Source organism: Rosa chinensis, chromosome 7 (assembly GCF_002994745.2).
Source record: "Rosa chinensis cultivar Old Blush chromosome 7, RchiOBHm-V2, whole genome shotgun sequence".
Classification (NCBI taxonomy): Eukaryota; Viridiplantae; Streptophyta; class Magnoliopsida; order Rosales; family Rosaceae; genus Rosa; species Rosa chinensis.
Window position 1 is genome coordinate 13,814,691 of NC_037094.1, and position 17,033 is coordinate 13,831,723.

The 17,033-nt window shown below is 39.3% G+C and overlaps 1 protein-coding gene across 2 annotated transcripts; it reads left to right on the forward strand.

Annotated features, from left to right (window-relative positions):
* Nucleotides 1-247: 247 nt before the first annotated feature.
* On the forward strand, nt 248-5,694 carry LOC112176066 (cation/H(+) antiporter 18). Of its 2 annotated transcripts, XM_024313883.2 has the most exons (5): nt 248-540; nt 1,230-1,281; nt 2,319-2,558; nt 3,183-4,184; nt 4,279-5,694. In XM_024313883.2, the coding sequence occupies exons 3-5, from the start codon at nt 2,364-2,366 to the stop codon at nt 5,494-5,496; spliced, it is 2,415 nt and encodes an 804-aa protein (XP_024169651.1). In that variant the 5' UTR covers nt 248-540; nt 1,230-1,281; nt 2,319-2,363; the 3' UTR covers nt 5,497-5,694. The 2 variants fall into 2 exon arrangements, with proteins under 2 accessions (XP_024169651.1, XP_024169650.1); XM_024313882.2 differs by lacking the exon at nt 1,230-1,281.
* Nucleotides 5,695-17,033: the final 11,339 nt, after the last annotated feature.

The window sequence follows — 17,033 nt, forward strand, 5'->3', positions numbered from 1 at the left end:
CAACATTTCTGTTTTATCCCCATTAATTGTATTTTCACAGTGGGCATAGGTGGCAATTACGCTGATCCAACTATTTAAGAATTAATATTACGCGCTCTTGAATATTTTCCTAGAAATGCGTCTGGTTCGGATCTTTAATCGAAATGTTTTTTTTACCACAATGCCCTCAAAGATTCAACAAAAACCAGTGGCAAAAACGGAATTTCCCTTCACAGTCCCCCCCAAAAGTCCTATATAAACGAGAGTTTTGGGATATCCGAAACCCACAATTGACGCACGTCACTCTCTCCTTGGTCTTTCCTCTTCTTCCTCTCCCGGTCCAAATCTCTCCAGATTTCTCAGAACACAAACACCTCCATTTCCGTCTCTGCTCTCGATCTTCTTCAAGTTTCAGAGCTAATTACCCACAAAAGTATCTGTCTGTCTTTGTGGACAGAAATGAAGGTAAAATGTGGGTGATGGTCTAGCCAGCTGTACAGACCAAAAAGTCTGATACCAGACACAATTTTCTGAGAGGAGTCACAGGTGAAGGGCAAAAGTGTAAGTAAACATCCCTTCTTGGCTTCTTGTCTTTTTTTTTTTACCAAGTAATTTTTGTGCAATTATTGTTTGTTTTACCTTGTGGGTATTCATTTCAAAGAGAGTTTATAAGAAGGAAATGAATCTGAAAACTGGGGGTTGATTTCAGAGACTGGGGGTTAGGCAGATCAGTTTCTGTAAATGGTAGCGTCAATTTGACAACCTATTCATTTCCATTGATTGCACTGGTGGCAGATTGTGTAAATTTGATGAGAGGCATAAGGACATTATGGTCTCTCTCTAGGAATCCATTAACATGCAGCTTAAGCATAGCTTTCGGTGGTTTTCCTGAAGATTTAAGCCAGTTAAAAGCTTAAGACTTAGGTGTCCAGATATGAAGGCATTTCCTTACATTACGAATTGTTTATTTTCTGTTCCTTTTCAATTATGTCTTAAAAAAAAAAAAAATTCTTTTTGTAGTAAACTCGGAACAATATTTCTGTGAAAGAATAATACAACATACAATATTTTTGGTTATGTTTTCATCATATTGTAAGATTTTGATCGTTTTTCTGACACAGTATACAATATTTCTTTGAAAGAACACAATATATACAATATTTTCAGACCAAAAACAAATAAAACGAAACACACAGACACACAATAGTATATAAAATCGACAAAATACCTGACGTCTTGTAAACTTGTAGGTTCTTTAGTTGTGACCTTTCTCGTATGGGTCGGTCAGGCACGTTTCCCCAGGTATGAATTCCCTGTCAGCTAAAATGATGATAATTTTTGGCCAGAAGCACAGAAAGTTTTTTTTGGAGAAGAAAAAGTTCACTGTGGGTTGCTATGAGCCCATGAAAAAATGGGAAAATAATATAGAAGCTTTGGTGATAGGCCCACTTGAAGCTAGCCTTTTAGGACTACTGACGTAAAGTTTGGAATTTAGTCCTTATTCATTTTAAAAGGTTCTTCAAATCATCTCTCTGTAACTCTGTCATCAGTTACGTTGGTTTTACATGAATTATGAATACATACAAGTCTCTCAAGACTTTTTCCCACCATGTGCCTCCTGAATCTTTAACTATCCAAGATTAAGTAATATATACTCTTGTTCAATGTTAATCTATTAGTTAATTAGTTAAGTGCGATCTTGAACTTCGTTAGCTCGTCATAGATTGTGATTTGGATTTGTATATGGTATTTTTCATTGACTGTAGAAAGTCCTATGTTGAACTGTTTTCATCAAGACTTGATATTATATTTCGATAAAAAATAAAAATAAAATCAAGTCTTATTATGCATGTCCTGCTATGTAGCCCAGGAAAGGTTTCTTGTACGAGGAAGAGTCCGGTCTTATGAAAACTCTGACCCGTAAATTTAAAAACTAGGTCTTTTTTTTTTTTTTTGGGTGGCTGAGTGAAGTACAATTATATAGTGTCTAGACCTTATGACAAGTTATTTGTTTGATATTTTCTAACCAAAAAAAAAAAGTTATTTGTTAGATATTTTTAGCTGCACATTCTAGGGCCTTTCATCTTGTAGGACATTTTGTTGGCATATGATTGTGACTTATAGCATTTTGTTTTTGTCAATAAGGTTATGATTTGCACACATGATTCATGGTTACTGTAAGTGACTGTGCCGTGACAAAAAATTACAAACCATAGGCACTTTCTGTCATTCTTTACCTTTTTTCCCCTTCCTTTTTAGTGTGGTATTGAGTATGGAACCCATAGTTTTAACTTTTAACTATGCTGAATTGCTGATTATATGTGTGTCACATTTTGCAGGATTGGATTGAGAATTTTTAGTTCCTTCTCTTGTACCGGTTCAAAATGGCGAACAATACCACAGTAACATGTCCATCTCCTATGAAAGCAACATCCAATGGAGTCTTCCAGGGTGATAATCCTCTGGATTTTGCGCTCCCTCTTGCCATCTTGCAAATATGTCTTGTGGTTGCACTTACGCGCATTCTTGCTTATTTTCTTCGGCCACTAAGACAGCCTCGTGTGATTGCAGAGATTGTTGTAAGTATGTAGTATACATGCATTGTTTTTGTTTGCTTTGCATACTCTGGTGGCCCTAAAATGGTAGTCAGATTATGCTTTCATGCCATAAACAATTTTATGGTCTATTTCTGTAGTGACTTTGTGCGGTGAAATTTCCCTTTTAATTGGTTGAGCATTTATTGGCAAATCAATCAGTTTAGCTGAATATGCAAATGATCCTATCAGAATCAGAGTAATGCATTTCCAAGATTGTGTGGAAGTGTTCGTTTTCTCTTGGACTCCTTGATATTGGAGCTTAATATTATGCATTTCTTGATCTGTTTCTCAATATGCATTATGTCTCTTGTAGTTGCATAGGTTTATCTGCAATCTGGACATGGTTTATTCCTTTCTATTATTTCCTAGAAACTTCCAATTATGAATAAAAATTGGATTGGATAATAATTTTGCAATCAATTAAAAAAGAAAGAAATCCCCAGTAGCAATTTCTATTGTCTGAAAGACTGGTGTTTTTGTAGGCGTTTTAATTAAACAATATATGCCATTTGAACAACAATTGCTCCCTTATATGTGGTAAGTGGAAAATTAGGTCCAATGCATATTTACAGGAAAGAGTTTTACTTTAAATTGCTTTTTCTCCAGGGAGGTATCTTACTTGGCCCTTCAGCTCTTGGTCACAACAAAAAGTATATCAATGCAATTTTCCCAGCAAAAAGTCTTACAGTGCTTGATACTTTAGCAAATCTTGGTCTTCTCTTCTTTCTGTTCCTAGTGGGTTTGGAGTTAGATCCGAAGTCCCTCCGCCGGACTGGAAAGAAAGCTCTCAGCATTGCTCTTGCAGGAATTACTTTACCATTTGTATTAGGAATTGGAACATCATTTGCCCTAAAAGGAACTATTTCTAAAGGTGTAGATGGACCCCCATTTCTTGTCTTCATGGGAGTGGCTCTTTCTATAACTGCCTTCCCTGTTTTGGCTCGTATTTTGGCTGAGCTCAAGCTCTTAACCACTGATATTGGCCGAATGGCCATGTCAGCAGCAGCTGTTAATGATGTGGCTGCATGGATTCTTCTTGCCCTTGCCATTTCCCTCTCTGGTAGTGGCCGCTCTCCCCTGGTTTCACTCTGGGTTCTCTTGTCTGGATGTGCTTTTGTTCTTGTATGTATATTTGCTGTTCGACCTGTCTTTAAATGGATGGTGCAGCGTTGTCCTGAGGGTGAACCAGTAGAAGAATTGTATGTATGCGCTACCTTGGCTTCAGTTTTGGCAGCTGGGTTTGTCACTGAAACTATTGGAATTCATGCTCTATTTGGTGCATTCGTGCTTGGAATTATTGTTCCAAAGGAAGGCCCATTTGCAGGCGCCCTTGTAGAAAAAGTTGAGGATCTTGTATCTGGTCTATTCCTCCCATTATACTTTGTCTCAAGTGGATTGAAGACTGATATAACAACAATTCGCGGCGCTCAGTCATGGGGTCTCTTAGTCTTGGTCATTTCAACAGCCTGTTTCGGAAAGGTCATTGGCACTATAGCTGTTTCCCTCTTCTGCAAAGTACCCTTTCAGGAGGCTCTAGCTCTGGGGTTCCTCATGAATACTAAAGGGTTGGTGGAGCTCATTGTCCTTAACATTGGTAAAGACAGAAAGGTAAATAACTGTATATATTATTGATAGGACTTTGAAGGTTTAATGTAGGATTTATGTGTCATATAAGTTAATGTCCTGCTCTTGGAATATGCAGGTTTTGAATGATCAAACATTTGCTATCATGGTTCTCATGGCTGTCTTCACAACCTTCATTACAACACCTATAGTTATGGCAGTATATAAGCCGGCTAAAAGGTTGAGTAAAGATTACAAGTACAAAACTATTGAGAGGAAAGACCCAAATAGTCAGCTCCGACTCTTGACCTGTTTCCATGGTACAAGGAACCTACCCACGATGATTAATCTCATCGAGGCTTCCCGTGGGACTGAAAAGAGGGAACGGCTTTGTGTCTATGCAATGCACCTTATGGAGCTTAATGAAAGGCCTTCTGCAATATTGATGGTTCACAAGGCAAGAAACAATGGTCTACCCTTTTGGAATAAAGGGCAGCAGTCAGCTAATAACAATCAAGTTGTTGTGGCTTTTGAGACCTTTGAGCAGCTGAGTCGAGTGGCTATCCGTCCAATGACAGCAATCTCTTCTATAACTAGCATGCACGAGGACATCTGCACAAGTGCTGATAGTGAAAGAGCAGCAATGATAATCCTCCCATTCCACAAGCACCAGAGGTTGGATGGTACCTTTGAGACGACTCGAAGTGAGTACAGATTGATCAACCAACAGGTTCTTCAGAATGCACCATGTTCAGTGGGGATCATAGTGGACCGTGGTCTAGGTGGAAGCAGCCATGTATCTGCCAGCAATGTTGATTCAGTCTTCACTGTTCTGTTCTTTGGGGGTAGTGATGATCGTGAGGCTCTTGCTTATGGGATTCGAATGGCTGAGCATCCGGGTATCAACTTAAATATCATTCACTTCTTACCGAGCCCTGAGCTTCAAGGGGAGATAGTTAGAGTTGATGTAAACGATGGCTCAAACCCTTCAGCAGGACCAGAGGAGGACAAGTTCATTGCTGAATTGAAGCAGAAGATTTCGAATTACAGCTCGATCAAATATGAGGAGAGAGTAGTGGGAAACGCTGCAGAAACTACTGAATCTATCCGTGAGTTTAGCCAATGTAACTTGATTTTGGTTGGTCGAAGGCCTCAGGGTCAAATCGCTGCTGCATTGAATGTCAAGAGTGACTGCCCTGAATTGGGGCCTGTTGGGTGCTTGTTGACTTCTCCGGACTTCAGTACCACCGCATCAGTCTTAGTAGTACAGCAACATCATGGCCTTACATTATCAAACTCATCAGTTAGTTTGTCGAAGGTAGTCGTGTTGCCTGAGGAAGATTCAGAAACCAGCTGATGGGCAGCTCCCTTCAGCTGTTTGGATTCATTGTACAGCCAGATGATGGTTAAAATTTACTTGGAATGTCCATCTTTAAATTCATTAAACATTGTTGTATCCAAAAAGTCACATGAGTTGTAAAACGTTACCAATACATTTTACATCTTATAATGTCGTAAATATTTAATAAAATCGTATCTCCACAACAATTACAAATCTGCGTATCCTTTTAATATTTTCACTTTTCTCCTTAATGTTAATGAGTCGTTGGTATTCCCTTCTTCTTTTTTCGTCTTTTCTTTTCTTGTAATTGATAGGAGCATGATTATGCGATATTAATAACGTTAATCTCTATACTTTCTTTGTTAGTTTAGTGTATTTTCTCATTATTTACATTGTTTACTTGTTTTATAGGTATTTTGAGCAAAGAAGGAGAAAAGAAGTAAAAGATGGATTGAAAGCCAAAATCGACAAATCTGCCTGTGCAGATCAATCAACTTCGACGGATCACTGAGACCAGCTCACAATGATCCAGAGGGTGATCTTTATATTGATGGAAAGCCTTGGATGTCTAGTTTCCGAATCTTTTTACGGCTCGTTAATATCATTTTTCTACAAGAAGTTATGGTCGATTTAGTACAGCAAGGTCGGGCAGTCCGGAAATCTGACACTTTGACGGAAATCCATGATTTGAGGCGCGAATTCCTTTTAGAAGCCCACCGACGAGTATTAACTGAATATCTCTATTTATTAGAGATATATGACATATTTTTATGGGTGAAAATTATTAGAAATCTTAGAGGAGAAGCTACTTGAATCCAAAAAGGAAAAGAAGTGAAAATCTCTTAACCTGAGCAATAAAGAAGGGAGACGTTCAGTTGAGTAGGAGGTTCTGCCGCACAAGGGAGAAGGGAGAACGACATCTTCTGCCATCAACTAGCCGCCATCTCTTCCTTTTCCTTTCTTCTAGTTTTTGTTTTGTTCATGACTATGTCTAGCTAAATACTTTTGTAGCTAGGGGCAATTTCAAAGCCCCAAACATGTTCAATTCATATTGATGACAATTCAGTTTTTGGTTTTCTATATTATCAATTGAGTGTTTGTGTTTCACCGTGTCTACAAGATGAATTTTTACTTGTTTGTTTAGGTGCGCAACTAAATGAAGAGGTTAGGGTTCTAATGCTAGGAGTAACACTAGATTCGTATATGTCGTGTGTTGATTCTAATTGAGTAGCAAAATGTCTTCTTGAATAACATGTGACTCAAACCCTAGGTTTAGCAAGACTACTAACGTACTTGTGACCCTAGATTTATCCAAACCTTTTTAGTGCTTAATGATTTTGATATGTTAAACTTAGCGAGCTTGTGTCTAGGTTGCATAATTGGAAATAGATTAAGTGGTGAGCTTGTATTCACTTAACGAGGAACTAAGAAGGGGTAATGGGTTAATTCGAGCTTGTGAGTTAACTTCGGGTAAATTCAATTGAGATTTAGGATTCCATAACTGAGCTTTGATATGATTGAGTGTGTTTGGTGGTGGAGAATGAGTCCTTAGCTTTGTTTCTATCAATAGTTTAAAGTTATAAAATCTGTTTCTGCTTTGTTATATTTCTGTGTTCAGTTTTTCGTGAATTATTTAATATAGAAAATCAACTCCGATTGTTTTGAAATTTTGTATACGTGTTATTCAATGTGTATTTAGTGTCATGTAAAATTTTCAGAAAATTCCATCGAGTCTAGGTTAGTTAAATAATTTATTTTTGTTAACTGTTCAGTAGCATAGTTTAGAGTAGTTTGTGACATTTGATTAGCAGTTTAGGAACAATCTTCAGCGGGTAATGACCCTTGCTTGATCACTATATTACCAACGATGATATTTGAGTGCAAGGTTTAAGTTGTGCATCTTTTAGACGTATCAGTAATCTAGTGACGCCTAGGGTCTTCAGTGAGGGCAATGATTGTTTGGGCTCTAAGTCACCCATATCTCTCTGTTATGTGTCAACTCTTTAAAAAAATATTGGAATGCCAATAGTTGGCTTAATCTGCAACCTCACGATAAAAGCTTGTTTCTTTACGAAGTTACAAATTCGATTTATATTAAGTACCATATATAAGAGGTCAGGAGTTCGAGCCTCATCAAGGGTGGGAATGGGGTGGGGTTTTTAAAAAAATTAAAAAAAAAAAAAAAAAAAAGTACCCAATTATTTTGTGCTAATAATATCAAGCATGTTGAGGGAAGGAGTACCCATCATTAAGTGATCACATGCAAGTTGTCTGAAGCAAATTTTATTAGTGGTGGTTTGTATGCCACTGTTGTTTAAATAATAGAAACTGTGGTTAGGATTAGATTTCCATGGCTAAAAAATGAACTAGTCTACTTATTAGTTTGATCTTCCACTCCAAATAAAAGTCAACTGCGGTTATGAAAAAACTTAGCTGAATAACTGGCCGGCCTAATGCTGTAGATCGGTCAACTTTGTTGCTAATGAGTCATGACCTATCTCCTTCGTCTCTTTTTATTTTTTCCGTTTTGATCAAAAGAAAGGAAAGAGTCGAACTTAAAACATTTTTCTCAATACTACTATTAGATTACAAGATAATTGATATCCTGCGTTTATTTTGTTAGCGAATGAGCTGTAAACCAGAGAATTAAAATGACTTGTTTGTTGAAGAATGGCACCCAGATTGGAAGGCTTCCTATTTTGATGCTGTACATTATTAGCATCCTACATTTTCATTGCATTAATTTTGAGATTTGGCTAAATTCCAAGGATCATAAATTAGGACCAATATTTGATAGGATCATTTCATCACTATCAAACAACTGTTCGTTGATTTCGTGTGTGGTGGGCTAACAGCCCACGTGTCAGATTTAATATGCAAAGTCAAAGATAGAAAATCTTGTAGCACACCATAGAGTCACAGGATGCTCAGTGGTAGGCCTGGCAACTGGGCGGTCACAGGCGGGTTGGCGGTCTTAGCGGGTTAAACCCGTTATAACCCGTTATCTTAATGGGTTATAACGGATTGAGCCCGATGGGTTCACGGGTTACCCACTAGAACCCATTAAGACAGCTAAAGTTTTTTTTTAATTTTTTAATTTTAATTTAAAAAAAATTTCTAATCAATTACCCACTAAAACCGTTAACAATAAATTGACCATTAAAACCCGTTAAGACCCCTAACATAAAAATTGATTTTTTTTTTTTTTTTTTTTTTTGCATTTTTAAATTCTTTTCACATCCATTATCTATTAAAACTCTTCTAAAAAATAATAATAAATGTTTTTATTTTTTATTTTTTAAACCCTTTTCCAACCCATTACCCATTAAAACTCTTTTTCATTGTTGCTTTGAAAATCAACAAATTCAAAGAAAATCATTAAATCGAACTATCAAAAGTTAATACATATTAAGGTCACAATCCTCATAATAGGTTAAATCTAATTTTATTAAAAGTTATTCTTCCTTTTGTGATTTCACCTTTTCAAAGTGCTTTTGTTCCTGGACGTTTGATCACGGATAATATTCTATTTGCTAATGAAATTGCCCATTTTGTACACAATAAGAGGGAGGGGGCTGATGGCTTTATGGCTCTAAAGCTGGATTTAAGTAAGGCATATGATCGAATGGAATGGAGTTTCCTAAGGATGGTAATGGTTCGTTTTGGCTTTGCTCAGAATTGGATCAACATGGTGATGCAGTGTGTGTCTTCGGTGAGATATTCATTTTTGATCAGGGGGAAACCTCGGGAATATGTTACACCGAGTAGGGGACTTCGTCAAGGTGATCCGTTATCTCCCTACCTTTTTCTGATTGGGGCTGAAGGCTTTTCTGCTCTCTTGCAACAGAAACAAGCTTTGGGCCTATTATCCGAAATAGAGGTGTGTGATAATGCTCCTCCTATTAATCATTTATTATTCGCTGATGATAGCATGATTTATGCTCATGCTTCTTTAGAGAATTGCTATGAGCTTCAGGATGTCATAGAGACATATGGACGGGCATCAGGGCAACTTGTTAATTTTGACAAAAGCTCTGTGGCTTTTAGCAAGAACGTCTCAATTGAGATGAGGGAGGAGTTGGCTAGTCATATGGGGATGCAAATAGTTGATGTCCATGATAAATACCTGGGGCTACCCACTTACGTGGGGCGCAAGAAATCTGCTACTTTCCAGTATATTAAGGATAAATTGGCGAAGAAACTATCTGACTGGCAGGGGAAGCTGTTAAGCGGGGCTGGCAAAGATATTCTTATTCGTGTTGTGGCTTCGGCTCTACCTACTTATGCTATGAGTGTATTCCAATTAACAAAAAAATTTTGTGAGATTTGGAACAAATGTGTACTAGGTTTTGGTGGGGGAGCACGCTAGATAAACGGAAGATACATTGGAAGACTTGGGGTGCTTTGTGTAATCCGAAGGAAGAAGGAGGATTAGGCTTCCGCAGTTTGTCTATTTTTAATATGGCTATGTTAGCAAAGCAGGCATGGCGCATACTTACCAATCCTTCATCTCTTGTTGCTCGATTGTATAAGGCAAAGTATTATCCTGAAAGTTCATTCTGGGAGGCGACTACTCATGCCTCTTTTTCGTACTCATGGCGGAGTATTTTTTCTACTCGGGACTTGCTCAGAGAGTATTGTTGGTGGCAGGTTGGTGATGGTAGAGATATTGGTGTATTCTCGGATAATTGGGTGTTGGGACTAACTACTGGGAAACCTACTTTTTCAGTTTTTGCCCAATCTGAGGTTAGTAGAGTCAGTGACTTAATAGGGGACACAGGGGAGTGGAATGTGACTCTCCTACAACGGCTATTTCCGGTATCGAAAGTGGAGTTGATCACATCTATGCCACTGAGTAGGAGGGTGGTAGCAGATAGGCTGGTGTGGAAGTTGACGACGGATGGTAAGTATTCAGTTAAGTCAGCGTATCATTTTTTTCTTTCCTTTTCCACTAATTATAGTCCTCTAGCTCTTCCTGTGGGGAGTGTGCTTTGGAAGAAACTGTGGAAAGCAAATGTGCCAAGCAAAGCTAAAATTTATTTTTGGAGAATTTGTTTGGATATATTGCCTTCCCTGGCTAATCTGGAATCGCGGAGAGTGCAATTGGACTTGACTGTGTGTGTGCTGTGTGAGGAGTGCAATGAGTCTACTTTACATTTGTGCAGGGATTGTAAGTTCACTCAGTCGGTTCTTCAATCCAATGCTGTTTTGAAACAAGTGTGCTATGGACCCCAGATTATAAGTAGTAGTCTGTTTTTATGGTTGACCTCATGTGCACAGGAGTTGTCTCTGTTTAACTTTGGAACTCTTATCTTCTTGCTCTATGGTGTGTGGAAGGAGCGGAATGATAGGGTTTGGAGCCAGAAGAGGGGGACAGTTAGTGATGTGATCATTGGGTCTATGTCGAGGTTACAAGAGTTTCAATTCCATAACTCGAAAGAAGTAGGTGTTGGGGAACGACGAAGTCGAGTGGTGCGCTGGTCTGCTCCACCAGTGGGATGTTTGAAAATAAATGTTGATGGATCTTTCAATCATGTGACTCGTAGTGGTGGTATTGGGTTTGTCGTTCGTGATGGTTTTGGGGTTATGCTGGCAGGTGGTGCTTGTCCATTCACTGGTATGCTATCACCGGAACACGGGGAGCTTTTGGCGTGCAAAACAGCAATTGAGTTTGCCTTGGAGCACGGCTATCTTCCGGAAATTTTGGAGACTGATGCCTTGAATGTCCAGCGACAATTGAGTGCGTCTACTACTAGCAATACATCTGTCCTCGGAAGATTATATGATGATTTGGTTCTGTTGCTGGAATCCCCTTCGTTTGTGAAGGTGGTTCACATTGGTAGAATGGGTAATATGGTTGCTCATCAGCTAGCAACTCATGCTTGTTCTGTATCTTAAGATTGTTTTTACTTTTCTACTCCTTCTTTTCTCTCAGCTGCAGTAGCAGCTGATGTTGGTAGTCTGTAATCTTTTTCAGTTTAATAAAGGGCTGACATCTTCCATTAAAAAAAAAAGATATTACAAATTCAAACACCAAGAAGTCTTCTTTCGCTTCCTAACTGAAACACCTCTAGCCTGATCATTTCTTCTTCTACTCGTTCCATGTCTGCTTTCTGCCATAGCTTCTCCTCTTTCTTACATTAGTGTATTAATTGTCTGAACACAATCACAAAAAAAAATCAGAAAGCAAGGAGGAGAAAGTAGGAAGCAGATTGATATACATATGACTATTAATAATAATGCCACTTTTTGTTCACAACCGACTTTTTATCTATAACAACGAGAAGTTCAAAAGCAATGTATCAATTACTAGCAGCTAGACAGAATAATGAATAAGTGAATTAGTAAAGACAGTCGTTGTGATCCTCTCAATTCTAACTTATCACAATCTTCGCCTCAGAAAGTAGATTAGGACTAAACCCATTTCATATAATTAGCATTTGTTACAATAATGCAGAATGCCTGATAACCAACAAACTAATCACATTCATATACATTCCACACTGACAATTTAACATTCCAACTTCCTCTAATTCCATTAAACAGATAGCAGTGAGGCACCATTAACCAAAACAGAGAGAATAAAGCTCTTTCAAACATTTCATCAGCAACTAACAAAGCATTAAACAAAAATTTACAAGAAAAATCTGGGCATACATATAGCAAGCGGAAACACGAAGCATACATATAACCCACAAAAGCATTATACAAGAAACCAAGATGAATAACCCAAAGTCCCAAATACACCGATTCCTAATCCTCCTCCCTACTATCCACATCCATCAAGAATTCGAAGTCTTGCGGTAGGAGAAGAATGGTACCTGAGAGATATGAGAGAGGCTGAGATCGGAAAGATGAAAAGGCCGGAGCAGTAGGCCGGCGAAGGTGCCGGAGAGTTAGAGCGATGAGTTTAGTTCTTTGTAATCAGGACTGAGCGATGCAAGAGAACTAGAGGAGTGTGGTTGTGAGTTATGTTGTGTGAGCGAGGTTTTTTTCCTTTCTAACAGGGCTTGATGGGTTCCGTTGGGCAGCACGTTTCCACCAGTTAATTAACGGGTTGTTAACGAGTTGGCAGCCCATTAACACATTAAGTTATCGGGCGGAAATAGATGGGTTTTTAGCAGACGGTTAACAAGTGATTAACAGGTCATGGGCTGAATTGCCAGGCCTACTCAGTGGTCCAAAATTGGCAAATACATGCACACACGCTCAACGTTTGTTTTAGAATGTTGCATTCATCATTTTCATTCCCTACATTTTCTCCATTTCACACTTCACACTTGCCATTCATTTGTTTACAATAATAATCATTTTCGTTTTATACTTTTTTTAAGAAATTATGTCACAAACCACCACAGGTGGTCGGTTTGGTAAGAGCCTCCAGGTGTGGAATCCCCACACCCGGGTTCGAATCCCGCCGACGCTTGTTGGAGTTAAATCCCAATATATTCTTGGTGGACAGGGGGGATGAAGCGTTCTGATAAGATCCCCCAAATCTCTGGGCCTAGGAAGATTTTGAGGACACCGTGTGATTGCCAAACCAAATAATAAAAAAATTATGTCATAGACTGAAAAATTATTATGTTATCGTGTTTGTGGTATGGAACAAACTTATTGATATATTTTGATTTAATTTATGTTTTTGCCTCTTGTATGCAAATAAGTATTATTTACTTTGCCTATAAACTATGTATTGGCATAGTTATAGGCTCGCTTTAGATAAGTGAGCGATAAGTTCGAATATAGTTGGTCTATCATATGTATCATTGTGGTTAACCACGTAGTCTTGTCCTGTCTATTGTGAGGCAGTGGGTGGGTATGTATAGCAAGTTCACCGGGTCACCTACTATTCACTACTTTTTAGTGTATTTTCATTATCTAGGTCATGAAATACACTATGCCCGTGACCCAGGGCAGGAAATACACTGTACATGGTGACCCAGGGCACAAAATACACTGTGCTTGTGACCCAAAAGGTGAAATTAACACTAAAAAGCAGTGAATAGTGGGTGACCTGGTGACCCAACGGGTGAACTTGCTCTTTAATGGTTTTCCTGACATAAGTTTTATCAATGAAATTACCATTCATTCATTCAAAAAAAAAAAAAACTAACATAGTAGTCAAACTCATAAATATGCGGTACTCTGAACCTTATCAAATTAATCATTTTGTATGGACTCTAAACCTTATCATATATGCTTTTGGTAATGTCTATAACCCTAAATTCCCTATCATACTACCTATCTTCATCTGATATATAATAATTGTTCAAGGAAAACCTAATTTGTGTTTAGCCCAAACTCTAGGTTACTTGACCTAGTGGTAATAAGATTTAATTAGAAGGATCTAGAATCCTATTCAATGTAGAATTACTTTCCTTGTATGATTGAGATTCTATGCATTGTAATCCTCTATATAAAGAGGCCCATATTATCAATGAGAACACACAGCAAATTCCTCTCAAATTCAGTTTCTCTAAAACACGTTATCAGCACGAAGCACTAACCCTGAAGCCCTAAATTCGTAGCTTTCAAATCCCAGAAACCACCGCCGTCCACCTTGAAGATCTCAACCCCAGCAGTCCAGAACCGGCGGCCCCACCCCCAGAACCGGCCGGCAAACCACCGAACCGGCCACCGGAAGAAGCAAAAGTTCCCGTTTTTGAAGTTTTTTTTTTCAATTTCTTCTTCTTTTCTCGGGGACTTCCAACATCCCTTCTTCTACCCCCCTTTCTTCTTCATAGGGGAGACCAATAGCCGAACTGTGGGGGTTCATGCTCACTCCAAGCTTGGAGCTTGTAGAGTCCTCCAAACTTAGAGTTTGTTGAGAAGAAAACGATCGACCACATACATCGTCGTTTCGATCTAATCCAAAACCCCTCTTGGAATCGGATTTTCTTGGAAGCGACTACGCTCAGAAAAATCCCTAATCTCTTGGAAGCGACTACGCTCAGAAATTTAATAGTTTTTCGTGGTAGCCTTCTTCGCTCCGAAACTAACTCTATTTTCTTGTTGTTTTTCAGGATGAGTAACCTGAACAAGTTGAGCTTCGCTCCACTAGAGACAAAAGGCGCAGGATACCATAAGTGGGTCCGTGATGTGCGCCAGCATCTTAAGGCTGATGGGATCCTAAGTACGATCCAAGAGCCAAGTCAGGACGTACGTACTCCTCAACAAGCTGCTGCTTTTGAAGCAAATAGAGCCACGAGAGAGGCGAATGAAGCTAAAGCCATCATTCTCATGACAAGGCACATGAATGACGCGCTCCAAAATGAGTACCTCAATGAGGAAGACCCAAGAAAACTATGGGTGGAACTCGAGCAACGTTTTGGCAACGTCCGTGATTCCCTGCTTCCAGACTTAGAAGTGAGATGGCATAGCCTCCGCTTCTGTGATTTCAAGTCTGTACTTGACTACATTCAGAAGCACTTCGTATCAAGTCTATGATGGAATTCTGTGGACAGAACATCACTGATACGATGTTGATCGAGAAGACTCTCTCCACCTTCCCCGTCTCTGCATTGATATAGCCAAAAACTATCGGATTTATGTCAATGCTAGACGCATCACAAGATTTCATGAGCTAATTGGTGCCATGAACGTAGCTGAAAAGCACGACAACATACTTGTGAAGAACTATAACTCTAGACCTGTGGGAACCAAGTCAATTCCGGAGTCTAATTATAGTCGCGCCCCCAAGGGAGGACGCAAGAAGCGAAACCCTAAGAGTAGGGATAATTCTGGACGTTCTGGTCCATATTCTCGCCCTAAAGAGGAAGGAAATCGCCAAGATAGGCGTACACGGAACCGTGGAGGTAAACGTGTGAAGAGAGAGAGAGGCCAAGCCTTCGGTTATGGTGGTAACGCCACCAAAGGCAATAACCGTCTACAAAACGCCCCCAGAGCGCCTCGATTAAGGGAATCTGACCATAATGATGCTTGTCTCAGATGTGGATTAAGTGGACATTGGGCAAAGAAGTGTACTGCATCCCAGAATGTTGTAAACGCATACAAGATGTATTGTGAAGCAAGGGAGGCAAATTACATGGAACAAGAAGATCAAGATGGGAATCTCAATTTAAGGGTGGAAGACTACAAGGATCAAGACCCAGAAACTGGTGATTTTGATTAAGTCTTTTTATTTTCCAAGAGATGTAGGCAATTGCCATATTACTTTTGTAGTAGATGCCAATGATATTTGTCTTCCTTCAAAGTAGGCGTACTCGATGTAAAAGTGATGTCTAGAAAGGTTTTGAGATAAGTGGTACTTAAGCGAGCTTTGCTCTACCGACATCTCTCTACTTACCTGGTCACATTTACATTGGACTTACCGAAAGGAGTTAGACGACTACCATTGTTTTGCATTAACTAGTTTATTCGATTAGATTTTCTTTGGTTAAGAGAAACGATGATGTAATTCCATTTGGCTTATTAATAAAAGTTGAGTTCTTTTCTTTATGACTCCTTTTTAATTACGAGCTCTTTCTTTTAGGAATGGATGAACTTCAATGTCTTGCGGATAGTGCGACTACGCACACCATTCTACGACATAGGCAATTATTCTTAGAGATGTTACCTACATATTCATCTGTGACTACGATGGCTAGGCCATCAAGTTTAGTTCAAGGACATGGAATGGCCCAATTCCTTTTGCCTAATGGCACCTTGATTCAAGTCACTGAAGCTCTCTACGCTCCTAAGGCGAATAGAACCTTATTGAGCTTTAAAGATATTAGAGCCAACGGATTGCATGCGGAAACGCATAGTGAGAACGGAATAGAATTCATTTGCATTACCTCTAATGATTGTGGAAGAAAGCGCATCTTAGAGAAGCTTATGTGTCAATCTAGTGGACTTTACGTCACTACCATTCGACCCATTGAATCCAATAATATCATAAGAGAAGATCTCTTGGATTCAGACACATATTGGCTTTGGCATGACCGACTAGGACATCCTGGTCGTGATATGATGCTCCGTATACTAAAGACTTCACACGGACATCCATTCTTCAGAGTGAGAAGAAGCAAGAATCGAAAATTGATTCCAGGACTTAGCAAGACTGCAACAATTGTAGCATCTGGAGCTGCAACCGTCTTGGGGCTCCACAAGGCCGCCCACGTCCCATGTGATAACGCCATTAATGGCGCCAACCATGAGCATGACGCCATGGTTGTTCCTCCTAGTGGCCATGACGCCACACACACCACTTTCCATGGCTCCAACTCCATAATGGGAGATGTAGTCACACATTTTGCTTCTAATAGTGGTACGGACACTCAGGCCCAACCAAAATCCTCATTGGTTGCTTTTAAGGCCCCTCGCTCTTTCTGCAAAGCATGTTCCTTCGGGAAATTAAGACCGAGGAAATTAGGACCGAGACCGTCCTACGCAAAGGATCCCAAAATACTTATTCCGTTCTTACAAAGAATCCAAGGGGATATCTGTGGACCAATTCAACCATCATGAGGACCTTTTAAATACTTTATGGTATTGGTTGATGCGTCGACACGCTGGTCACATGTCGCGTTATTGTCCACTCGGAATGCTAC